This window comes from Prunus avium, chromosome 1 (genome assembly GCF_965620075.1).
Source record: "Prunus avium chromosome 1, drPruAviu1.hap1.1, whole genome shotgun sequence".
In the NCBI taxonomy this organism is placed as follows: Eukaryota; Viridiplantae; Streptophyta; class Magnoliopsida; order Rosales; family Rosaceae; genus Prunus; species Prunus avium.
Genome location: NC_142284.1, coordinates 53,651,360 through 53,678,768, shown reverse-complemented (window position 1 = coordinate 53,678,768; position 27,409 = coordinate 53,651,360). Strand labels below are relative to the sequence as shown.

The 27,409-nt window shown below is 35.2% G+C and overlaps 3 protein-coding genes and 1 pseudogene across 4 annotated transcripts; all 4 read right to left on the bottom strand.

Annotated features, from left to right (window-relative positions):
• Window positions 1–1,716: 1,716 nt before the first annotated feature.
• LOC110769096 (receptor-like serine/threonine-protein kinase SD1-8) lies at window positions 1,717–5,842 on the bottom strand. The gene is made up of 8 exons (XM_088247210.1): window positions 5,431–5,842; window positions 4,552–5,307; window positions 3,549–3,653; window positions 3,215–3,459; window positions 2,904–3,117; window positions 2,584–2,821; window positions 2,350–2,500; window positions 1,717–2,247 (listed from the first exon to the last, which is right to left on the bottom strand). Exons 1-8 carry the CDS (start codon window positions 5,840–5,842, stop codon window positions 1,939–1,941), a joined length of 2,430 nt encoding a protein of 809 aa, XP_088103336.1. The 3' UTR covers window positions 1,717–1,938.
• A 593-nt stretch (window positions 5,843–6,435) lies between these two features.
• LOC110769095 (G-type lectin S-receptor-like serine/threonine-protein kinase At1g11410) lies at window positions 6,436–14,382 on the bottom strand. Its single transcript, XM_088249413.1, has 7 exons — window positions 13,636–14,382; window positions 10,907–11,017; window positions 7,820–8,007; window positions 7,502–7,715; window positions 7,158–7,391; window positions 6,873–7,027; window positions 6,436–6,777 (listed from the first exon to the last, which is right to left on the bottom strand). Exons 1-7 carry the CDS (start codon window positions 14,330–14,332, stop codon window positions 6,475–6,477), a joined length of 1,902 nt encoding a protein of 633 aa, XP_088105539.1. The 5' UTR covers window positions 14,333–14,382; the 3' UTR covers window positions 6,436–6,474.
• A 2,207-nt stretch (window positions 14,383–16,589) lies between these two features.
• Window positions 16,590–19,831, bottom strand: LOC110769094 (receptor-like serine/threonine-protein kinase SD1-8; annotated as a pseudogene). Its single transcript, XR_015834017.1, has 8 exons — window positions 19,448–19,831; window positions 19,117–19,227; window positions 18,984–19,006; window positions 17,998–18,188; window positions 17,664–17,876; window positions 17,315–17,551; window positions 17,064–17,216; window positions 16,590–16,964 (listed from the first exon to the last, which is right to left on the bottom strand). The product of XR_015834017.1 is annotated as a receptor-like serine/threonine-protein kinase SD1-8 (transcript).
• A 1,278-nt stretch (window positions 19,832–21,109) lies between these two features.
• Window positions 21,110–25,654, bottom strand: LOC110769093 (receptor-like serine/threonine-protein kinase SD1-8). The gene is made up of 8 exons (XM_088247209.1): window positions 25,172–25,654; window positions 24,299–25,048; window positions 23,147–23,257; window positions 22,550–22,788; window positions 22,209–22,419; window positions 21,870–22,107; window positions 21,597–21,747; window positions 21,110–21,506 (listed from the first exon to the last, which is right to left on the bottom strand). The coding sequence occupies exons 1-8, from the start codon at window positions 25,584–25,586 to the stop codon at window positions 21,198–21,200; spliced, it is 2,424 nt and encodes an 807-aa protein (XP_088103335.1). The 5' UTR covers window positions 25,587–25,654; the 3' UTR covers window positions 21,110–21,197.
• Window positions 25,655–27,409: the final 1,755 nt, after the last annotated feature.

Sequence of the window (27,409 nt, the reverse complement as noted above, 5' to 3'; positions counted from 1 at the left end):
ATTAAAGGCCATTTGAAGATGTTCGTGTACAAGTATTAATGCAAATTCAATTTGTTTGCATTATCCACTTTCCCTTATATACCAATGGACAAAGCGATGGAACCTTATACCTTTTGACCAATTTCAAATTTTACAGGCAAGTTCTTGATTTGATTCTGAAAATAAAATAAGAAAACTTCAACAAATTATATACATAATGTCAAGAGTGCGAATCCGAAATTGAAGAATGTGAAAGATTTTGAACCTCTTCATTCATTATCAATTAATTTTGAGTTAAATGCTCACATTTTAATATAACGATATCAATGGATACTGTTCACGTAACCCACCTATAATAATGTTTAGAATTATTTTCCTTTTTAAAAAAAAAAAGTAACAGATTTAGTAAACGAATGTGATTATCTAAACATAAAAATCGAGAATACTACAAAATATATATTTTATGTTTCTACGTAATGCGTGTTTGGTTGCATGCACGTGAGATGAGTGTGATGTCATCACACAATGATAAAAGTTACCTCTTTTCTTTTACTTTTTCGTCCTCCAATATCTTTTACATTATGCTCTGAGAGACTACCCTAAAATGTCCACCTCTTTGATCTTTTTTTTTGCACGGTTTTCCACCCTAACCCATCTCCAAATATCATTCATCTTTACTACAGAAACGTTGCCCTTTCCGCTTTACAAAACAAAACACAAAATTCCTCAATTTCTTTTAATAAAAAATCTCAACTTCTTTTGCCCGCTTCTTTTCCACCAAGATGACTGTAACTTGGGATTAAGTTTTTGTTTTATACATAAAATCAGGGGCGGCCCTTCAGGTTGTGCAAGTGGTGCCATCGTGTAGGGCCCCGAATTTTTAAGGACCCTCAATTTCTTTTACATGTATATTAATATTATGGGTATTATATATATACTTGAGCGTGCAGTAACATAACACAAGTACGTATTTGGTTGAGTTGGAATTCATAACCTTGATTTTAGTAGGTAAGTTGGATTTAAGTCCATATTGTGTCATTCAGTAGTTGTATATTTACATTTCTAATCTATTTTTTTTATTGTTAACAATAGGAAAAAAGAAAAAAGAAAAAGAGGAAAGCAATATATACGAGTTTTCTCCAATCAAAAAAAAAAATTTGGAGTTCAATTTGAGAAAATGGAAAAGGAAACAGACATTAATTTTTTTTGTTTCATTTTGAGTGGGTGAAAATATACACATTAAAACTTTTATGAATGTTATTTATGATTGCTATTGCATGCTAATTAATAGATGATGAATTTTAGTTATTAAAAAAAATTATTTTATGGTGTTAAGTCCTGGCAAATTTTTTTTATAAATATTTTTATATTAGATTGAGGGCTCCCATTTAAGTTTCACACAGTGCCCTCAAAATCTCAGGACTGGCCCTGTATAAAATGGAATAATTTTGTAAGGGGTTTATAGTTATGATGATTAAAAACAGTTACTCATGCACTTGAAATTATGTGTTCGAATCCCCCTCACCCAGTAGTATCGCTTATGTCAAAAAGATAAAATGCAATAATTCTTTGTTTGTGATGTTATCATTGAGAATAGAGAGTATGACTAATTTCTGACCACAAAAAAAAAAAAGAAAAAAAAAAGACAGTGACTAATTCTGTATCCAAGAAATATGGGACTATTCTTTACCCAAATAAGAAGGGAACTATTTTTTACTGGACTTGGATTGACCCATTTTCAAATTGATGTTGGTGCCAGCCCATGATTGATTAATTTGGGCTCAATTCGTGGCCCATAATTGTAAGAGACACTTGGGTATAATAAAGAAAAAATAAATGTGGAATTTCTTTTTATGCAAATGCAATAGCATAAAAACTCTAAAATAGGCAGCAGGAAAAGCTGTAAATGAACTTGGTTATGAACAATTATGCCTAGGAAATTCTAGCTTGCTAGTATTGCTACCTGCCATCTACATCTGAAATCGTTATGTCATTTCTCGATCGATGTCTTTGCCTACTTGAAGATGAATCTGCATCAGTGGAACTTAATTGACTTAAAAATGCAGGTTCTTTTGGAAGAGGCAGAGCAATTGTTTCATTGCTTAGCATCGAAAAAACATCTGACATGTTTGGTCGATCCATGGCTCTTTCTTGCACGCACAAAAGACCCATCTGAATGCATCTCGTAACTTCAATGCTTGAACATGAGGCACTCAATGTTGAATCCATCAACTCCATGCTCTTGCCTTCTTTCCAAAAATTCCAAGCCTAAAACAATTAAGTTTCACAAATCTTAGCAACAATTAGTACATGCAAACCTATAAAAAGTGATTAGATGTAGTTTGTGAGGCGTTTGTTAAAGGTGCTTACTCTGCCTAGTAAGTTAAGAGAATGATCAGTTTCAAAGAAGGCTATGTTCTTCTTTCCACTTATGATCTCTAATAAGATCACCCCAAAGCTGAATACATCTGATTTTTCAGAAAAGACGCCGTCCATTGCATACTCCGGAGACATGTAACCACTAACAATTAGATTATAAAATGCATTAGACAATTTTGTACCAAAAGAAGAAAAAAAATACTAGGCAGCATGTAATTTACTTACAATGTACCTACAACCCGGTTTGTTTTTCCTCTAGTGTCATCGTCCCCAAAAATCCTTGCCATGCCAAAATCTGAAATTTTCGGGTTCATGTCACCATCCAACAGAATATTGCTTGTCTTTAAATCGCGGTGAATGATCCGTAATCTTGAGTATCTATGAAGATAAAGAAGCCCTTGAGCAATCCCTTCAATAATGTGAAAGCGCCTTCTCCAATCCAAAAGTGCATTTTTGGATGAATCTGCACCCAATTCATCTCAAAATGTGAACAAAAGATATAATGAAAATCGAAACATGTATAGAACTATAGATCATGGACCAACCAAATATAAAGGAATCCAGGCTTCTGTTGGGCATGTACTCATAAATTAGTATACTTTCTTCTTCTTCAATACAGCATCCCAAAAGCCTAACCAAATTCCTGTGTTGGAGCTTACAGATTACTGAAACTTCATTTTTGAACTCATTCAAGCCTTGCCTGGAAATTTTGGACAGCCTTTTCACTGCAATTTCCTGATCTTCTAGAGGCAACTTACCCTGCAGTTTCCATTATGTAAACATGTAGAAGTTTTACTAAGAAAATCTTGACAATGCCCAAAAAAAACACACACACATAAATTTAACTGATGCTTGCCTTATGGACAGGCCCATATCCACCTTCCCCAAGTTTATTAGCCTCTGCAAAGTAATTTGTTGCATTCTTTATTGTGGAAAAACTAAAAAAGGGCAAATCTTGATCCTTCTGTCTTCCCAGTTCTATGTTGCTTGCACCTCTAACTTCATCATGATGAATTGGTGACGCATTAGGGGAGCTCATTTGAAATAATCTCACATGATCAGAATCCGCAACGGCATCTCCTCTGATTGCTAATTGATCTTCTGCTAAAATTACATTGACATAAACGTCATTTAAGCCTGTTTAATTGCACTTAGCAATGAACTCAATCTTATGACAATCAAACTCAAACCTTTATGTGGCCTTCTCCCACGCAGATAGTAGGATAAGGAGATTGCAATAAGAACCAAGAGGACTGCCAAAGGAAGCAAGACAGCCAGCCAGAGTTTCTTGCTATCTTGAGAATGAACACAATTAATGCCACCATTTTGTTTATGAAAATAAATACAATTTCTTGTACTCAACAAAAATTATGTTTAACGGAAATTGCCTAATTTTTTTACCAACAGCCCATGAGAAAAGCATGCTATGTTCTTAAATTGTGAATTTGAATTACATAATCAACTATTAGCACCTGTTTTTATAATATTTGAAATGCCATTCTAGATGAACTGGTAAGCTGTTAAATCATTTCAGATTTTTTGAGATTATATGTATAGATAGTCATCCCACTCCCACATAAAGTCAAACAAGCAAACCAAAGAATTCCAAAGCACCTAACACCTTCCCATAAACAACATAATTATTGACTAAACTATGCACAAGGAAAATAATTTATATTAATTGATTGTTGCAAAGGATCCCATCACACGGAAAAACGTCCTAATTTATTCGTTTTTATAAATATAGTAAACAACCGTAATTCATGTAGTAAGTTATCTCCTTAATTTATCCTTATGACACACTAGGATTCAAGACTTGATAACATACATAACAAATTTAAAATAATAATAATAATATACTTTAAAAAATTCTTTTGTCAAATGATCATGATGTGATGTATGATTGAGTAGATTATTATTTGAATGTACTGTTGGATTCATAATTCGACAACATAATATGTTACATTGCTATAAAAAATATTATTACACATATGATACAGTTCTTCCCTGTGCGGTTAATTGTACTTTTGAAATCCCTTTGAGCTGACGATTGGAAGAAGTTTATCAGTATAATTTTTTTTTTTAATGTTTAATTAGTCTTAATTCACTGTTATACGTATCTTATGTTGCCAGATGATCGAAAAGGAACATTACTCTATATTGAATAATTCAATTAGTTGAATTCAAACTTACCACTTGAAGCACGACCCCGGATGTAAACAATCCCTGCCCCCTTCTCTATGATCTTCAACAGATCATGTTTGCTCCCAAAATAGAGTTGACATCCTGGCGGTTGTTCATTCTGAAGTGCAGCAAACGCAGTGCAAGAACAATTGGACTTGCACAAAGTTTCACACTCGGTAGTCCCCGTAGAAATGAAACCAGTACCATTGAAAGTAGATGGCAAAGAACCATTCATCTCATAAAACTTACCATCCCCACACTTGAACGTTATTGAAGTCAAGCACCTACCAGAATTACCACCGGCCGAATCGGCACACAAAGCATGAGGCCTAACAGAAATCTTCCCATCCACCATGAAATACTGGTCCAGGTTTCCGGTGGAAGCCATCACGAACCACATGAGGTCGTAGTTCCTACTGTGGCTAAAATTGTAGTAGGCCTCATATGCATTAGCATGGTAGCTAAAATTGTAGTCATTGTTATTATTGTTCTGCCCGGTTGAGTTGTCAAAAATAAACCGGATGCTATGTCCGTCCCAGGAAGCTATGTCCATTTTGGCTCCATCTCCTCGCCAAACTGAAAGCTTCGACAAGTCGTTGCCATCAACGGACAAGGTGAAGAGGCCTCGAGCTGGGTTTTGGGGGCTTACCCAAGAAACAATAATGTGCAAGCTGTGGCGGGTTGTGTTTAGGCCATACAACCCAAGTTTCATCCCAGGAAGGTATGTATCACTTGGAAGATCAAAACTTTGCCATATAATAGTACCTGCATGGTCCAAAAGAATTAAAATACCATCGTTTTTCAAGGGTCTGAAAGTACAGAAATATAAATTTTAATGTAACTAAAACTATCAGAATTTGAAGATATTTTTGAAATTTCAGACCATGCCTGTATCAACTTCTTTTAGGACAAAATTTCCAGTGTCAAGAAGTGTTGCGCTTGTATTAGTAGTGGCCGCGGCAACACTTCCTGAATTTACTATCAACTGGACTTGTCGCCGGTCGGTGAGAACCAAATTCCCTGTCCGGATTTGAAGGAGGCCAGATGAATCCAATATGGGATTTTCCCGGTCAACCCAGACAACCTTGCTTCGATCGGCTGTGAACCAAATTCCCAGATAGTGATAGCCCGAAAAGTTTTCGCTGAAGAAGCCAAGCTCGAAAAGTCCACCGGATGAGACCAGGGTTTGATTGTCTCCCAAAGTGTCCAGAGATGTGAGTGTGTCCGTTGCAGGATATGAAAATGAAAAGAAGGTAAAGAATGATATCAAGCAAACAAGAGAGGGGTTAAGCATTGTCATTTTAGAGTTAGAGAATTGGTACAAAGACAATGAATTAATTAAAACTTAGAGGTCTAGATGGAGACACAGCTAGGAGGTAGCTAGCTAGCCTTTTATTTTCTAATTAAGTATATATAATATGTTTTCCTGTATTCTCATTGATGCAGGTTCATTATAGTCAACTATTTCTTAGTTCTCAAGCCAGATATATATTTTATGATCTTCCATTTCCTTGTCATCGTATAATATATATATATATATAATCCGTTGAAAGTTTGAAAGATATATAGTATGAACTCCTGGAGAGTTTTAGGAATAAATAATTAATTCGGAAAATGGATGAGAAGCCAGATGCTTTGATAGTCCCCTAAGCCTTGAAAAATAGATAACAATTTAATCAATAAACTACTTAAGGTTTAGGTGGACAAATTAATTAATTTGAAAAAATTAAACATTTATCCAAAGTTCAATCATACTACACCAAACACAGGATAGGAGTAAGACTCATGCATTCGAGTGCAGTCCCGATCCTATCCAATCCAAAATAACAATCATGTTTGCATATGAAGCATGAAGCACTTCATTGTGTACTTAATCCCGTTCAGACAAGGCTTGGTCATTAACAACTTTGTTGCCTTGGAAAATCTATTTTGCTACCTTCCATCTACTTCTGAAATCGTTATATCATATCCAGAGTGACGTCTTTGCCTACTTGAAGATGATTCTGCATCACTGGATCGACTCAAAAATGCAGGTTCTTTAGGAAGAGGCAGAGCAATTGTTTCGTTGCTTAGCATTGAAACAACATCCGACATGGTTGGTCGGTCCATAGCTCTTTCTTGCACACACAAAAGACCCATCTGAATGCATCTGGTGACTTCAGTGCTTGAAAAATAATTCCTCAATGTTGGATCCATCAACTCCATGGTCTTGCCTTTTTTCCACAAATCCCAAGCCTACAACAATGAATTCAAAACACTGTAGCAACAAATATACAAACACATACAAAAACTGATTGGATATACTTGAGTGGTTTGTTAAAGGTGCTTACTTTGCCTAGCAAGTTTAGAGATTGATCAGCCTCAAAGAAGGATATACTCTTCTTGCCACTTACGATCTCTAGTATAATCACCCCAAAGCTGAACACATCTGATTTTTCAGAAAAAAGACCATCCATGGCGTACTCCGGAGACATATAAACCACTGACAATCATTGGCGAAAATGTGTTAATTAGACATCTTCTGAACCAAAAAATATGACATTGAAGAAAAGATGACCAAATATGAGCATGTAAATTTTCCTGAAGTACATGCTGCAGAAAGTTCACTTACAATGTACCAACAACCCGATTTGTTTGTCCCCTAGTGTCATTATCCCCAAAAATTCGTGCCATGCCAAAATCAGATATTTTTGGGTTCATGTCACAGTCCAACAGAATATGACTGGTCTTTAAATCTCGGTGAATGATCCTTAATCTTGAGTATTTATGAAGATACAGAAGACCTTGAGCAATCCCTTCGATAATGTTCATGCGCTTTCTCCAATCCAAAAGCACCCGTTTGCCTGAATCTACTACACATGATTGAGCAAAAATAATGAAAATAGGATTACAAGATCAACATATTAAACGTGCTAATGTTAATGTGTCAAATTGGCTCAAAAGATCAAATTGAACGAACCAAAAATGAAAGAATCCAGGCTGTTATTTGGCATGTACTCATAAATTAGTATACTTTCTTCTGCTTCAATACAACATCCCAAAAGCCTAACCAAATTCCTGTGTTGGAGCTTACAAATTACTGAAATTTCATTTTTGAACTCCTTCAACCCTTGCCTTGAAATTTTGGACAGCCTTTTCACTGCAATTTCTTGTCCTTCTGGAAGCAACATGCCCTGCAGTTTCCATAATGTGTACTTGTTGCAGTAAGATTTTGGGAATGTCAAATAAAAATTGTCATTATCAGCTACGTAAATTAGGGAGTTAACCGATGGCTTGCCTTATAGACAGGCCCAAATCCACCTTCCCCAAGTTTATTGGCCTTGGCAAAGTCATTTGTTGCCGCCTTCATTGTAGAAAAACTAAAAAGGGGCAATTCTTGATCCTTCTGTCTGCCTAATTTCTTGTTAATTGCACCTCTAACTTCATGATCAATATTGATAATGCCTTCTCGTCTGGCTTGATCTTCTGGTTTCAATATGAGAGACAAGAAAAATCATTGATAGTTTCAGATATATTCTCATACCTACTCTCAATCCCATGTGTAACAGCATATGTTGTTAAATCTAGAGAAGTTAGTTACCATAATCATCCCAATTTATAAGATATTAAGAGCATATTCATACCCTTGCACCCAAGTTCGAGTCTTCTTCCCCGTAGATTAGATTAATTTAGAATAATTTAGACTATCACTTGTATTAAGAAAAAATATATTTCTTATCAGACAACATATATATATACCCTTGATAAAGTAACAGTATAACGTATACATCTTCATTAGGGGAACCGACATTATCAACTTGAAGATATGAAATATCAACATTTTTCTTTTAACAATGGGATTGCTTTTTTTGGCAAAAAATATGATTCACTTTACAGTTAAGCAGTTTAAGGCGTTTGGTAAAAATAAAATATCATGATTATTTTAAAAGTAATGGCCTTCTGAAAGCAGCCTCTTGGTTGCTTTTCAAAGATGTTTTCACAAGAAGCAAATAAGAGCCTTTAATGAATTTTTTCAATTCCCATAATACCATCATTAATTTTTTTAAATGACATCGTCTACCACCACCACTACCTCACCTCCACCTTCATCACCACCACCACCACAACCTCCACCTCACCTCTACCACCACCACAACTTCCACCTCACCTCCACCACCACACTATCACCCCCATCTCCACCTCCACCTCTACCACCACCACCACCACCACCTCACCCTCCACCACCACCACAACCTCTACCTCACCTCCATTTCCACCTCCACCTCTACCATCAACCACCTCCATAACAACCCCCCCCCCCCCCCCCCCCCCAAACCACCACCACAACAACATTGTTAACACATAACACTTTCAACATCATGTCCATTTTAGTCATTATCCACAGTTATAATAGTTTCATATTAAAATTTACCAAACGGTTTTGATAGTGCTTTTTATACTAACATCACTTTAAAAATAATGTTTTCCAAATATGTAAATGCTTTTACTTTACAACTAATTATTTTCAAAACACAACGTTAACATAAGCAACTTTTTTTTAAAAATGACAGCAATCCCAAACTGGGCCTAATAAATAACCAAAATAACAAGTCTACAATTTCACGATAGTCTATATATAAAGGCAAAAGCCTCAAACGATGAAACATTCATAAACATGAAAATGCCCATGCTTAACAAAAATATTAAAACACGAAAATCTAATATAATGAATGTAAAATAGTAAAATATCAAAAATTGTCTTTGGTTAATAAATTTATTAAGAATTGAAACTCGTTATTAAAAAAAATGATGATATAGTAAATTCACAATTTTTCATATTAAAAAAATTTTAAATCTCAAAATTAAAATAATAACATGGGTCCTATTTTCATGAGACACAACAACCAAACTCATTTTCTCTTCCTTAATTCTAAAGTGAAAAAAAAGAGCAAAAATTAAAAACCACATGTGTGCCAAAGAACTAGTATATAACTAAATAAAAGAAAGAATATTATATATAACTAAAAAAAAAAACTATAAAATGTCATTTTTAAATTGAATATAAATACAAAAGACAATATATATAAATAAAAAAAGGTCAGTTGGCACTTGCATGCTAGTATACTAAGATGCTTATGGCTCAAATAGTTAAGAGCAATTACCCATGTACTGGAGGTCTTGTATTTGAATCCCTTCTCTCCCATCACTTGTGTAAAACACAAATGCTAATTAAAAGACCATTTACCCCGATTTTTTTTCTCCCACTAATCACTTTACTCTCTCTATATATCGTAACGTGCAGTAACTTTTTTAACTTCCGACAACTATATTTAGCAACTCAAAATGATAATGATCAGAAGCTTTAAATTTATTAGTTGTACTTGTCCTTTCAATCTTGGGAGAGGTATAGCAAGTTCAAATAATAATGTTAATCTTACCACAATTTTTGTACCACAATTCTATACCACATGATGTGACACCTTATTTGGACATGTCATGTCACTTAATTTCAATTTAAGTACTTATTTTTCATCAATTTTAATTTACTCAAAATTTATAATTTAATTCACTAATCATTTGAACACCATCATCCACCGTTGAATATTACCCTGACACCATCATCCATCACTGTCATGCCATCAGCACCATACAGCTGCCGTCATCATAGCCTCTTCGTCAACATGAACCCGTAGAGAGATTTCCTTCATGGTAAGATACTTACACATATAGTTCTAAGTTCATTATGCAGATCTTAATGCACACAACGGACTTTTAGAAGTTTCGATCTACGAATAGACAACAATGCCGAATACAAGAAAGAGATAGATGAGATTACAGTACCAAACACAGCCGATGAAATTATGGACTTTGATTTGAAATTAGAAGCATTGCTTCTCGGTTTGTTAACAGTCCGCTCCGCCCAAAGAAATAAAACGAAACAACAAACAAAATTTCAAAGACCACTAAGAATCTGAAATAGTCTTCCTTTCAATTAAAATATCAATCTGCAACACTCGAAGAGAAACAAGCCCAAAAAAAATAGACACATAAGAAACTTGTAGAAAATTTAAAAATTTCACTCTAGTGGTGGCGGAGAGCAGTGGAGGACAGTGTTGGGCAACGAAAGATTGGGAAGGTTACAATGGTAGGACTGATTGTTTGAATTACTATGATAATTAATGAATTAATAACAAGATTAAATCCCCTTTTCCCCACCAAAAAAATAATAATAATAACAGGATTAAATTACAAATTTGGAGTAAATTAAAAGAGACTTGATTATGTGGCCTACTCCATAATGTGATATCAAATTGTGCTACCAAAATGTGATAAGAGTTCAAAACCGCTTACCCTAATAAATCAGACTGATAAATCAAACTCATACCTTTACGCTGCCTTCTCCAACGCATATAACAAGATAACGAGATTAAAACAAGAACCAAAAGGGAAGCCAAAGGACCCACGACAACCAACCAGAGTTCCCGCTTCTTACCATCTGGACAAGTAAAGACAATACACTATTTAGGTTGAAGGAGAAAAATTAATCAGAAGCATGGGATCGAGATGGGGCACACTCTATTAGGGGCAAAGTTCTTTTTAATGGCTAAGCCAAAAGAGAGTAGGCTACTTGATTAGACCGACGATCGAACCCTCATGTGTAGAGATGCTCGTCTATAGGCCAATTGATTTTTTGGTACTTGTTACTTCCTCATTATCAACAAAATATTATCGTTTTCCCTAAAAAAATTTAAATAAAAAAAACAATCTTACTAATCATTAAACCACCACATCATTTTGTACAATATTTGTGCTTATTTCTTTTGAACTCATTCGCATCCCAAATCCCCCGTTAGAAAGTTTAGGGATGGAATTCCCTAATTTTATGTGCCCCTTCATGATCCTCAGATTATGTTGTAATTGTTGTGGATGTGAAGTGAAGTGTTGTCCCAAATCGGAAAGCTAAGGTCCCATTTGATAACTTTGTTTGGTAACTACAATTTCAATTTTCAAAAAAAGTCAAGTTGTTTGGTAACTGATTTCATTCTTCAGTTTTCAATTTTTATGTGAAACTTGGTCTTCTATAACAAAAAAATGAAAACAAAAACTGAAAATACTTTCAAGTTGTTTTAAAAAATAAGGGTGATTTTGAAAACTAGATTTCACTTTAATGAAAACTGAACACGAAATCTGTTACCAAACATGTTTTCATCAATTTTCAATTTTCAAAAAAAGTGAATGAAAACTGAAAACTGAAAATGAAATGGTTATCAAACAAGCCCTAAGAGACCTAACATGGACTTATAAGAGTTGTACCACTCCCTTCATTACCATTGATTTTGAGTAGAGCCTACACTTCATTCATCCTATCAGAAACTAGGTGAACATGCGCTATGCCTTAAATCTTATAGAAAAGTTGATATAGATCCAAATTCTCATCTAGAAGTTGGGTTTAATCCTCGGATTTGGTGACTTTGATACAAGTCCTTTGACTTTTGTGCCACATAGGATTACATTCCTTTTTGAATATTGTCTGATGTAATCTTTTTATTTTATATATTTAAAATCATTTTTTGTTCCAATATTGCCCATTATCTTAGATTACTTACCTTAATGAGATAATTAGCCAATATTATATTTCTTTCCTTATCCAATTTACCCTTGCCCATTATCTTCGATTACTTACCTTAATGAGATAATTAGCCAATATTATATTTCTTTCCTCATCCAACAACTCTTAATGAGGTAATCTTATTATTATTATTTTATGTTGAATATATGCTCAACTTTTAATCAGGTTCAGTTATTTTGTTCTTTTTAGTTGTTCTTTTATGTATAGTATACCGGAGACATAGGTACGTAATACATTTTTTGATATATTTTTCTTCATATATATATCTAAATTATAGGTAACATATTCCTTTAACAAAAAAAAAGTTATTAATTGACTTGTGTTTTGACATACATGAGATATAGGTACCACACTTTTTTGCCTTTTTGTTTATGAATCTAAGTTATAGGTAACATACGATTTACCATTTATCTTTTTTATGTACCGGAGATATAGGTAGTTTTCTATTTTTTTATCTGACTTATAGGTAGTTTTCTAATTTATGTTCCTAACTTATAGGTAACATGATTTATCACTAAGTATTTTTCGTTACTAATAATAACACTATTTACTTGTATGTCAGGTATATAATTTAATGTGGGTGCTTGTATTGGTATAATTTGTGGGTCTTTACTTTGTATTGATTAAATTGTATTTTGTCCATATATTAGGAATATTATGAAGGAAAGAATTCAAAATTTAAATTATGGAATTCAATTACAAGGAAATAATGTATTAAATTTAGATTTTCAATGTGTTTTCCTTATTTACCTCAAAGGGTAAAATTGACACAACAAAAAAGTAATAAATGTAAAAGGACCTGCATCTAAAACTAAAACCGCGAGGACTAAACTCAATGATAGCTAATCGTTGTGGAGCTAGATCTAAGAAGCCCTAAATCTTATTGAACAGGAAATACCATCTTCTCCGATAGATTTTTAATAATATTTGAAATGCCGGCATTATATTGCTACAATTTTGAACAGATACCATTTCAGGTGCGTTGCGTTGAAAGTCGTCTCACATATTAAAACACCTTCACAGAAAACGACTGAATTAATTTATGTTATATCTAGAAAACGTCTGTAATATATCTAGCAAAGCCTTAATAATATATATTTTTTAAATGTATAATATCAAAGATAAGGAATAAAATTCAAACGACATTTTCCCACATCAAGAAAAGTCTTGATATCAAGAGGAGTCTGATATCACCAAACCGACATCCCAAGTTTTTGCTCTCAATGATTTATTTCACTTTTTTTTTTTTTTGGTGAGAATGATTTATTTCACTTTAGAGTGTAAGGAAAACCAATATTTTCAAGACTGAAGATTTGTTAATGTTTTTTTGTTTGTTTTTGTATGTGTGTGTATTGTTTGTGTTTGCAGTTCACGGGGTTGATCTTGCCTGAATGAATTGTCTAAATACACAGAGATATCTTTCTGTATATGCATATATATATATATATATATATATATATTTGATTTGTGGAATTCAGACTTACCACTTGGAGCACCATCCCGAATGTAAATAAGCCCTGGCCCCTTCTCTATGATCTTCAATAGATTCTGTTTACTCCCATAATAAAGTTGACATACTGATTCATTCAATTTCTGAACTGAAGCAAATGCGGTGCAAGAACAATTGACCTGGCACAACGTTTGGCATTCAGAAATCCCAATACTTCTACCGGAATCAGCAGATGTAGATGGCAGGGAACCATTCATCTCAGAAAAAGCACCTCCATCCCTACACTTGGACGGTATTGAAGGCAAGCACGTCCCGTTATTACCACCATTGGAACCCGCACACAAAGGATGACTCACAGAATAAATCTTGCCTTTCAACATGAAATTCTGGTCGAGGTTTCCTGTGGAATTCATCACCAACCACATGAGGTCGTAATTCTTGCTGCTGCTGAAAGTGTAGAAGGCCTCATTTCTATTGGACTGGAGGCTAAAGTTGTAGTCATCATTAGTACTACCGTTTGAGTTCTCAAAAATAAACCGGAACTCATATCCATCCAAGAAAGCGATTACCATTTTGACTCCATCTCCTCGCCAAACCGAAAGCTTTGTTAGGTCGCTGGAATCGATGGATAAGGTGTAGAGGCCAGGAGCTGGGTTTTGGTGGCTTGCCCAAGAATTAACAACGTGAAGGTTTAGGTGGTCTGTGTTTAGGTTAAACGTCCCAAGTTTCATCCCAGGAAGATAAGTATCACTTGGAGTGTCAAAACTTTGCCATATGATACCTGTACAGGTATTAAACAGTAATGTTAACAGAATCAAGAGAAAGTACATAACATAAAAGTTTCGAAGGACATGTACTAAAAAAAAACATGTTTAAAACCGGAAAAGAAATATCCGAGAACTATTCTAGAAATTTTAGGCCATGCCTGTATCTGCTGCTCTAAGCACAAAATTTCCAGTGTCAAGAAGTGTTGCACTTGTATTACTAGTTGTAGCCGGGACGACATTTGCTGAATTGACTATGATCTGCAATTGTCGCCGGTCCGTGAGAACCAAATTCCCGGACCGGATTTGAAGTAGGGCGGATGAATCTAATAGGGGAAAGTTGCGGTTACCAACCCAAACAACGTTGCTTGGATCGGCTGTGAACCAAATTCCCAAATAGTAGCCTGAAACGCTTTCGCTGAAGAAGCCAAACTCGAAAAGTCCACCAGATGAGACCAGGGTTTGATTGTCTCTCAACATGTCTGAAGGCGTGAGTGTGTCTGTCGCAGGAGATGATGAAAAGAAGCTAAAGAATGATACCAAGCAAAGAAGACGAAGAGACAAGGCCATTACAGATCAGAGGAGGAGGTAGTTAGCTATTTATTTTCTACTGTGTCCATACAATATCATATTTTCCTGCCTATTATTATTGATGCACAGGTTCATCGTTAGTCAACTATTTACAATTATTTATTTTGAAAGGAAATATATATGTATATATACATGGTGAGCTTCAAGTGATGATCACTCAAATAATTCTTGTAGGGTCCATCGTGCATTATATTTCAATAATTTGAATTTATCTAGTTTTTAGATACTCCTTGAAAAATCGTCTCTGCAAAGAAAAAAAAAAAGAAACTATTTTACCACTCAATGAATTTGATTGTTTTTGGTTTTTTGGGTCATTTTCCTGGAGATAAATACCAAATGGAATTGACATGCAACACACAAGGAAACCCACAAGTGGCAAGCTGGTGGTTTGTATACTTACCTTCTGAGAAGATAAAAAAAATAAGCCACGTGTGAAATGAATCAATGAATCAATTAACTAATTAATTTTGGCTTGACAAATTAATTAATTGACTTAAAAATTAAAGTCTCAATCCTTTCCAATCCAAGGTGTGGTGCAGTTGGCAAACTGCCACCTCCAGCTGGCGAGCTGCCTAGTGCCTTAATGGCAGGGATTCGAAACCCATTGAAAGCACTTTGTGGCCAAGAGCATGCCGAACCTCGAGCGGGGATTAATTCCACTCTTCAAGTGTGTGGACACCTCATGGTATATGAAAAAAAAAAAAAAAAAAGAGAGAGAGAGAGAAGGGAGAGCTTAATATTGCGGAGTTAGAAATTGGTGCAGACACTGGCGGAACCAAGCCAAGGGCTGCCCTTGGCTGTAGCCCAGGGACAGTTTGGAGAAAAAACAAATTAAATATACATATAGTCTATATTTTAACTGTAAATAAATAAATAAATATACAATTTCAGCACCAATATACATAGTAAGAGATCTTCCACATTTGTATTTGGTGTCAAAGTTTATCCCAATATCAATTTCAAAATTTTTCTATTAATTTGTCTTCAAAAGAGAAGCATTTTTCTAAATGAAATTCACCCTTTCACGAATAATATGGCTCTAATTTCAATTTTTTTCCTTGTGTTTACAATTATGTGATTTATATGATTTAATGTATACTTTTATTTCTAGAAAAACTATAGAAAATGTAAGTACAAAAAAAACTTATCATTAGATTTTAAGCTAATAACTTTAGCTAGCCCACCCATTGAAAAATTTCTGGTTCCGCCCTTGGGTGCAGAGACAATGAATTAATTTGCTTGTTATTTATTCTGAAAGGACAGATAAGTTAGCCCCCATTTCTTAAATCTAAAGCCAGATATATATGATGATCTTCCACTTCCCAGACATATATAATTCGTTGAAAGTTTGAAACATATAAAATATAAACTCGTGGGAGTTTTAGGAATAAAATAATTCGACTAAGCCTTGGTGGGAAGTGGAGATTGGGTACATGACTGTTAATTAAAATAGATATAACACAGTTACATTTTAATCAATAAACTAATTAAGTTTAGCTGGACAAATTAATTAATTTGAAAAAAATTAAACATTTATCCAAAGTTCAATCATACTACACCAAACACAGGATAGGACTCAGTCCAGTCCCGATGCTATCTAATCCAATCCAAAATAAAACTCATGTTTGTTATTTGAAGTAAGAAGCATTAATTTCACTGTCTACTTGGTCCTGTGCAGACAGGCTTGGTCAACATATCTAGTTTGCTACCTTCCATCTACTTCTGAAATCGTTATATAATTTCCAGATTGACATCTTTGTCTACTTGAAGATGATTCTGCATCACTGGATCGACTAAAAAATGCAGGTTCTTTAGGAAGAGGCAGAGCCATTGTTTCATTGCTGAGCATCGAAACAACATCCGACGTGGTTGGTCGGTCCATAGCTCTTTCTTGCACACACAAAAGACCCATCTGAATGCATCTGGTGACTTCACTGCTTGAACAAGAACTGCTCAACGTTGAATCCATCAACTCCATGCTCTTGCCTTCTTTCCACAAATTTCAAGCCTGCAACAATAAAGTTTGAAAAACTTCAGGAACAATGAACAACAAACACATATAATAAGTGATTGGATGTACTTTGAGGGGTTTGTTAAAGTTCCTTACGTTGCCTAGCAAGTTTAGGGAGCGATCAGCCTCAAAGAAGGCTATATTTTCTTTTTGCCACTTATGATCTCAAATAACATCACTCCAAAGCTGAACACATCTGACTTCTCAGAAAAACGACCATCCACAGCGTACTCCGGAGACATGTAACCACTAACAATCATAGACAAAAATGAATTAATCGCACATCTTTGTACCCAAAGAAAAGTACTAGACATTGAAGAAAAGATGCTGCAGAAAAGTTTACTTACAATGTACCTACAACCCGATTTCTTTGCCCCTAGTGTCATTATCCCCAAAAATTCGTGCCATGCCAAAATCAGATATTTTTGGGTTCATGTCACAGTCCAACAGAATATTACTGGTCTTCAAATCGCGGTGAATGATCCGTAATCTTGAGTATTTATGAAGATACGGAAGACCTTGAGCAATCCCTTCGATAATGTTCATGCGCTTTCTCCAATCCAAAAGCACCCGTTTGGTTGAATCTGCACATGATTGAAAAAAAAGTAATGAAAATGGGGAAAAGGTTTTACAAGATCAACATGAAACCTATACAGAACATGTCGAAATAAGCTCAGAAGATCTTATTGGACAAACCGAAAATGAAAGAATCCAGGCTTTTGTTAGGCATGTACTCATAAATTAGTATACTTTCTTCTGCTTCAATGCAACATGCCAAAAGCCTAACCAAATTCCTGTGCTGGAGCCTGCAAATTACTGAAATTTCGTTTTGAACTCATTCAACCCTTGCCTGGAAATTTTGGATAGCCTTTTCACTGCAATTTCTTGTCCGTCTGGAAGCAACTTGCCCTGCAATTTCCATAATGCATACATGTTGCAGTAATAAAATTTAATTAAGAAGATTTTGGTAATAAGAAATAAAAATTGTCATTATGAGCCATGTAAAGTAGGGAGTTAACTGATGGCTTGCCTTATAGACAGGTCCAAATCCACCTTCCCCTAGTTTATTAGCCTTGGCAAAGTCATTTGTTGCAGCCTTATTGTAGAAATACTAAAAAAGGGCAATTCTTGATCCTTCTGTCTGCCTACATTCATGTTAATTGCACCTCTAACTTCATGATCCGGATTGATAATGCCTTCCTTCTCGTCTGGTTGCTTGATCTTCAGGTTTCAATTGTAAGACCCGTGTCTTGGGGAAACAAGAACGGTGAGCAATCCCACATCGCTCGAGGAGGGAAAGGTGAAGTGCTTTAAATGTGTGGGCACTTCTCTTCCTAGCACGAGGCCTTTTGGGAGCTCACTGGCTTCGGAGTCCTAGGAACTCCGAAGTTAAGCGAGTTGGGGGCCAGAGCAATCCCAGGATGGGTGACTCACTGAGAAGTTGCTTGTGAGCTCCCAAAAACAAAACCGTGAGGGCAGAGAAGGGGGCCCAAAGCAGACAATATCATGCTAGGGGAGTCGGGTCGTGACAAAATGATATCAGAGCTGGATCCTGACCGAAAGTGTGCCAGCGAGGATGCTGGGCCCCCAGGATGGTGGATTGTCTGGCTTCGGAGTCATAGGAACTCCGAAGTTAAGCGAGTTGGGGGCCAAAGCAATCCCAGGATGGGTGACCCACTGGGAAGTTGCTTGTGAGCTCCCAGAAACAAAACCGTGAGGGCAGAGAGGGGGGCCCAAAGCAGACAATATCGTGCTAGGGGAGTCGAGTCGTGACATCAATATAATTAGACCATAAAAATCATTGATATTTTCACATTAAGGCCATATTCGTCATTTGCATACTAATTTATTCTCGTTAGATAGCATAAATATAATGCCCGTGACATCAGATAAATTAAATATTGAGCCTACAATTATAGGATAATATAATAATGAAAGGGATAACGGAGTTTAGCCTAGTATAAAAGGGTCTTGACTTGCAAACTAATGGTCTCAGGTTTTGAACCTCCAAGTCACCTTGTGGCCGCGGAGACACTTCTCTACTTTTCAATATTGAAATATATTACCAGTTTGAATCCACATCCCCTAATAAATCGACTTGATTTTCGACCAAAAAAAAAAAATTCAACTCGAAAAATCAAACGCATACCTCTACGCCACCTTCTCCAACGCACAAAACAATATAAAGAGATTGAAACAAAAGTCAAGTGGGAAGCCAAAGGAACCGCCACAATTAACCAGAGACTCCCCTTCTTATTACCTGGACAAGTAAATTGAACAGCAACTTCATATTTCATCATTATACATTTTTTGTAATATTTTCTTTTCTAAGTTTTTTATTATTATTATATATATGCTCATTTATTTTGAACTCATTCTTATTCCCCCTTAGAAAAGGAATGGAGTTCCCGAGTTTTATGTGCTTTTCCTAATTTTATGTGCCCCTCCCCTTCTATCTATATATATTTTAATAGACTTACCACTTGAAGCAGGATCACGGAAGTAAATAAGCCCTCCCCCTTTCTCTATGATCTTCAATAGATTCTGTTTACTCCCATAATAAAGTTGACATGTTGATTCATTCTGAAGAGAAACGAATCCGGCACAAGAACAATTGGTCTTGCACAAAGTTTGGCAATCAGAAATCCCAATACTACTAACGGAAACACCACTCGTAGATGGCAGCGAACCAGTCATCTTAGAAAAATTAGCTCCATCACCGCACTCGGATGAGACCAGGGTTTGGTTGTCTCCCGATTTGTCTGAAGATGCAAGTGTGTCTGTTGCATGAGATGAGAATAAAAAGAAGCTAAAGAATGATATCAAGCAAAGAAGAGGAGGAGACATGGCCATTACAGATGAGAGATGGTTTAAAGCCAATCAATATTAATTGAAGTTAGTAAGGTCTAAGATGGGAAGACTTAGCTATTTATTTTCGACCTGATCGTCTATATAATATCATGTTCTCCTGATTGATATGCAGGTTCATTAGTCAACTATTCTATTTATTTTGAAAGGAAAGATATATCTATATACATAAAATAAGTTAGGTCAATGCTATGAGGTGGACTTTCTGATCCCCCCCGTGTACACATGTCATAATCGGTTCATTTTCTAATTTAAATATCATATGTGCAAGAAATCAACCAAATTACAAATTGTTTAGTCATTCATATGTATAAGATCTTAAATGTTACGAAAATCGTTGATTTGTTTATTACATATATGACTACTAAACGAGGGTAATGGTTAAGTAGTTTTAAAGGATATAATATAATTGGAGCATCCCTTTTCTAGGCTTAATATTTGTAGTTATTTCCAATATTTATATACAGTTTTTCTCTTATGCGGACATCCGCATGTTATTATTGTGTGGATGTCTTTATAAATATGGAGAACAGTAGGGAGTAGTAGAAAATACACGGCGGCCGTACGTTAATAAAGTAATATATATAAAGAATATATATGTAGTTATATATGCAGTAAAATCCAAATTAGTCAACTATGAATACACATACCAATGGGGTGTTAGTTGAATTGGCTCAGGCATTTGGTGTGCTCTCAAGTGGTCCTGAGTTCAAACCCCAATGATATATGTGTGTGTCCCCTCCCCCTACTAAACTATGGCCAAAAAAACTATGAATACACATGTGAATTAATGCTTGTCAAGCCAACTATTTTCCTGGAAAAATACCAAACGGAATTGACATGCAACACACGGGGAAACCCACAAGTGGCAAGTTGGTGGTTTGTACCTTTTGAACAGAGAAAAGAAAAAGAAACAAAAAAGAAACAAAGATGTGAGAATGATAGGAGCCAGTGTGGGGGTCCTATGGATGCCGGAAGTGTTTGATGAAATGGCTGAGAGCGACGTGCTTTCTTGAAATCCTATGATTTAAGAAACTGTTCGACGAAATGCCTGACTGAAATCATTTTTCCTCTACCACTATGATATCAGGGTTCATATGTCTAGCACAGCAATAGGTCGAAGTTACAATTAATCAATTTGTTTATTTATTTTGGCTTGACAAATTGAAAGTCATATTGAGGAAGAACTCAGATAAATCTATTTTGACAGGCTGAATTAGATTTCTGTATTAACAGACTATTAAATAGAAATATTTGCTATGTATTACAACTTTGATACAGGTGGAACAAACTCTACAGACTACACCAAACAGCAGTATAATTGTAAGTGAACAATTTTTTTTCTCAAAAAACATTGCCTTGCTACCTTCCGTGAACTCCTGAAATCGTCATATCAAATGTAGAGTGATGTCTTTGCCTACTCGACGACGAATCTGCATCACTGGAACTTAGCTGACTCCATGATGCAGGTTCTTTAGGGAGCGCCATGGCTATTGTTTCGTTGCTTGGCATCGAAACAACGTCCGCCATGGTTGGTCGATCCATAGCTCTTTCTTGCACACACAGAAGTCCCATCTGAATCCATCTGGTAACTTCACGGCTTGAACAAGAAGCAGTCAATGTTGAATCCACCAATTCCATGCTCTTGCCTTCTTTCCACAGATTCCAGGCCTGAAATAAAATAACCCAGTTTCAAAAATCATAGTTAGCAGAAATTTATAATTAAGGAACACATTTCCGTGGTTTATATAAGTTGCTTACATTGCCGAGTAAGTTTAGCTGATTATCAACCTCAAATAAGGCAATGTTCTTCTTGCCACTTATGATCTCTAATAAGATTACCCCAAAGCTAAACACATCTGATTTTTCAGAAAAGAGGCCGCCCATGGCATACTCCGGAGACATGTAACCACTAAGAATCAGATATTAAAATGCATTAGAAATTGAATTTGAAAAAGAAAAACCATATATATATATATGAAGACCAATTGCGTATGAACCTTAAAAAGAACATGTTGCAGAACATCCACTTACAATGTACCAACAACCCGGCTTGTTTTTCCTTTAGTGTCATTGTCCGTGAAGATTCTTGCCATGCCAAAATCAGATATCTTTGGGTTCATGTCACTATCCAATAGAATATTGCTCGTTTTTAAGTCGCGGTGAATGATCCTTAATCTTGAATATTTGTGAAGATATAGAAGGCCTTGAGCAATCCCTTCGATGATGTGCATGCGCCTTCTCCAATCCAAAATTGACCGTTTGGTTGAATCTGCACCGATTTGTAACAAAAAGAAAAATTAAAATAGGAAAAATGATTTACAAGATCAACATATGAAACATATATATAGAACATGTCAAAAGCTTACGAACCAAAAATGAAAGAATCCAGGCTTTTGTTTGGCATGTACTCATAAATCAGTATACTTTCTTCTCCTTCAATGCAGCATCCCAAAAGCCTAACCAAATTCCTGTGTTGCAGTTTACAAATTACTGAGACTTCGTTTTTGAACTCCTCCAACCCTTGCCTCGAAATTTCGGATAACCTTTTCACTGCGATTTCCTTCCCTTCTGGTAGCAAACCCTGCAATTAAAAAATATATATATATATATAACATATGTTGAGGTTAAGAAGATCTTGTTAATTCTTGACAATGCCAAATGAAAATTGTGATTATTAGAATATAATGTAAAGCACAGAAGTGATGGCTTACCTTATAGACAGGCCCAAATCCACCTTCACCAAGTTTGTTGGCCTTGGCAAAGTCATTTGTTGCAGTCTGTATGGTGGAGAAACTAAACAAGGGCAGTTCTTGATCCTTCTGCCTGCCTAATTCCATCATATTTGCAATTCTAACTTCATCATATTGAATTGGTGACGCATTGGCGGAGCCCATTTGGAATAATCTCACTTGATCTGAATGGATAATCCCTTCATGTCTGGTTGCTTCATCTGGTCACATTAAATAGTCAATTAGACCAAGTAATGTATTATGGTGTGGCAAAAATATGACTAGGAAAGTCATGGGAAAAAATCGTTGACATTTTCTTTTATTATTGTACATATAATACACACACAAAAACACTACAATTTTTTTAGACTACTACTGAACACGTGATTGCATACGTAAATCCCTCTTAACCATTTGAGTTATAAGTCTTTCCTTCTACGGAAAATTGAAATTCTAACAAAGAGCTGAAATAGCACTCCCCAATTTTAACGCCAACCTTTTGCCAAAAAGAAAAAAACAAGAATTTAATGACAAAATTACATTCAGCAATGCAACATAACAATCAAACTAAACTCAAACCTTTGCGCCCCTTTCTGCAACGCAGGTAGCAGAATGAGAAGATTGGGATAAGAACCAAGAGAGAAGCCAGGGGAACTGCGATAGCCAACCAGAGTCTCCATTTCTTCCCATCTGAACAATGCCACCATTTTGTTGGTAAGTATTTAACATTTCTTGCTGTACACAAAGGACTAATTAACTCTAACAAAATTGATGGAACTGAAAAACGAAATTTGCCTAAATCTTTGCTACGACCAACAATTCATTGATTTTGCCGATCTCAATGAGATGCCTTAATGATTTTCAATTTGCATGATTTTTTGCAAGGATGATCTCTAAATGAAGTTGTGCCTTAATGATATATTATATATATTAATTCCACAATTTAAAAGAAATAGACTGGTTTTTTTAATTATCCTAAAGCAATAAGTCGTGAGTCTTAATCCAGTTTGACATCTCTCCAGATTGGACCCTTTCTTATTGCCAGCATATCATAATTAACTCCAACTGGCTTTTATATATTATATAAAACTGCAGCTACGTACGCTATTGAACAGGCATATGATTTCAGATTAATTTGGTGAGATTATAATCTATGGTCGTCTTGTATAAAAACACATTCAATTACATAAAGTCAAACAAGCAAACCAAAGAATTCCAAAGCAGCTAGGACGACCTTCCTATAAACAACATTATTACTGACTAAACTATGCACCAAGATAAGAATTTAAATTCGTTTACTGATTGATCACCATCGATCCATGACACGAAAAAAAGGTATTTAATTGATTCGTTTACTATATAAAAATATTTGCTTGTTAATTAACTTAGTGGCAACTATATAATATACATAGGAATGTTCCATTTTACTTAGACTAATGTGAGTTATTCATCCAAGTAAATCTTTATAATCAAAATTTGTGATTTAAAAGTGACAATTTGATAACATGCGCCGGCAAAGCAGATAATAAAACACCAAACATTCGAATCTTAAGTTGACCAAACTTACGATTTGAAGAGATTTCTATTATAAACCGAAGTCCACTCCGTTGGCTCGAAAAGATTTTTGATTTTTCATAAAAAATGAATGAGTCGAAAACCAAAACCATCCCTCGAGTCAAAAGTCAATAGGGCCTTTGAATTCGTAAAACTTTAGGATAATTTTGTACTTACCACTTGAGGAAGTAGCACCACCGCGAATGTAAACAATCCCTGGCCCCTTCTCCACAATCTTCAAAAGATCCTTTCGACTCTGATAATAAAGTTGGCAAACTTGTTGACCATTCTGAACCGAAACAAATGCAGTACAAGAACAATTGCTCTTGCACAAAGTTTCACAATCGCTAGTTCCCATATTAATCCAGCCACCACTATTAAACGTAGATGGCAACGAACCATTCATCACAGAAAAGCTATCACCATTCTCACACATAGATGGCAATGAACTCAAGCACTTTCCAGTATTACCCCCAGCGAAGTCATCACACAAACGATGACTTACAGACCAAATATTTCCATCCAATAAGAAAAACTGGTCCAAATCTCCAGTTGAAGCCATCACAAACCACATGAGATCGTATCTTCCCTTGCTGAAAGTGTAGTAGGCATCTTCTTCTCCAATGGAGTGGTAGCTAAAATTGTAGTCATTTTCGCTACTTGTGTTGTCAAAAATGAACCTTAGGTTGTGCCCGTCCCAGAAAGCGATATCCATATGGCGTCCATCTCCTCTCCAAACCACCACCTTTGTGAAGTTGGCCTGATCCAGGGTTAAAGTGAAGAGGCCACGAGCAGGGTTTTGGGGGCTTACCCAAGAAACAAGAAAGTGAAAGCTTGGTTGGGTTGTTTTTTGGCCAAACAACCCTAGTTTCATCCCAGGAAGATATGTATCACTTGGTACATCAAAACTTTGCCATATAATAGTACCTGTAGACATCAAAAGTAATAAATATCAATGTAAATAATAATAATAATAAATTCGTTATATCTAATATGGCTAGTTGTTAAAAAGAGAAATATCCAGGAAATTATTGAAATTTCACACCGTGCCTGTATCTACTTCGTTGAGCAAAAAGTTTCCGGTGTCGAGAAGCGTTGCGGTTGTGTTGGGGGAGGAGGCAACATTTGCTGAGTTGACTATGACTTGCAGCTGTCTTCGGTCAGAGAGAAGCAGATTCCCAGATCGAATTTGGAGCACACCGGAGGAATCTAATATGGCGGCTTCTCGGTTACCAACCCAAACAACCTTGGCAGCATCAGCTTTGAACCAAATTCCCAGATAGTGGTTGCCTGAAATTAAATCGCTGAAGAAGCCAAGCTCGAAAACTCCTCCGGCTGAGACCAGGGTTTGATTGTCTCTCAACGTGTCTGAAGGTGTGAGTGTGTCTGCTGCATGAGATGGAGATGGAAAGAAGATAGAGAATGATGTTAAGTAAATTAAAAGAGGAAGAAGAAACATGGCCATTTACAGATGAAAGTTCAAAGCTGATCATGAAGTAAGTCATAAGCAAGAGGTGTGGATGAAGATAGCTAGGAGGAGCTTAGCTAGTATTTGGGTTTCCAATTAATACAATATTTCTTGCGGCCCCATAATTAATGCAGGTTGGCTGGCTCATTAGTCAACCTTTTGTTTTGTTTTGTTTTTTGGTTTTTTTATGTGTGGTTATTTATTCTGAAAGGAAAGATTGAATATGTTGCATGCAGCCTCACATTCAAGTTTTAGGAATAGTTAAGTCCAAAATATAAATTCCGAACACTTCTAGATGTTGTTTGGGGAGGTCAATTGACATCATTTGTAAAGCATTTCCAGCTATATGTTAAATTGTCACTCATGGAATGACAAGAACTTATAAAGAGAATCATTCCAACCCGGGCCGGCCCTGAGTGATTTAAAGCCTTGGTCAAAGTCTAAGAATGTGCCCTTTATAAATAAATAAAATTACATAATTTTATATCAAATAATAAATTTTATTAAAATTATAAGAGTATAAAAACCGATAATATATAGAATACTTTGGTCCTCATTAAAACCTTGTTTAAGGAAAATTCAATATGAACAAAACCTCAACTGAAGGAAGAGTACTCGATTGAAAACATTACATTCAACAACAAATTAACTTGCATGTGTCCCCATGCTTCACTTTCATATGCACCTACTAAATAAAAATAGCAATGAAATCCCAATCACAAAAGATCATTTAAAATATCTTTTTGTTGCAATTTTAGAAACAAAATCATCAATTATATTATCATATTTAATTTTTTCTAACATATCTCTTTCAATGCATAATATTGCTAGTCCATTTAGTTTATCTTGAGCCATGATGGTATGCAAATAAGATTTTAATAATTTTAATTTAGAAAGAACAATAAAACTTGTATTTTGGGTCCTGTATGTTGTGCTATGATGCTAGTGCTCCCAATTTTAGAGAGAACAATCAGTTACAAAAATAAAATTCGATTGATTTCAAGAGTCTCCATCTAGTTCTTAGGAAAACAATAATGTAAACTCGCTTTGCTTCTAGATTTGTTTGCATATGTGTGTGCCTTTATTTACTATTGTTTTATACTACCAAGTAAGACTCTCAATAATTATCACACATGCCCCTTTATTTTTAGTTTTTTTTTAATTTATATTTTATGAAGACTTTTATTTTTTGTTCCATATGCATATATATATATATATATATACTCTTTTCTTTTCTTTTTGTGCCCCTCTCAATTGTGGGCCTCTGGCGATGGCCCTAGTTGCCATGGCCAAGAGCCAGCCTTAATTTCAACTGAATAGTCAAATTCTAAGCAACTCAATCCTGACTTAAGGCAGGTAGGGCAACAACCTTTGTAGCTTATATTTCATAGAATAAAATAAAAACCTTTTTATTGTGATAGAATACAAATACTTATCATTACATAACTAAATTGATGAGTATCAAAAGTTACAACTTTGGAGACATCAAACAATTCTTATCTTTCTACCATACAACTAAAATAAATTTGAAACTCAAGGAGTATATATATCTCAAACACATATATTTATTTATAGCAAAACTCAAAATGTAAATCTGTTTTTTTGTTGTTTAACAAACCTTTAAAGAGTTTTAAAATCTTTTTTTAAAAGAATGAATCATGAAGACAAAGTTGGGTTCATTCTTGACAATTTCAAACTTTTTTATTCAATTAATTAAATATCTACTCAAATATAGTAAACGTTATGTAAATTGGATTTGATAATGATTGGAGCCTAGTTTGTAGGCACATAATAAATCCATATAATATCTCATAACTTTC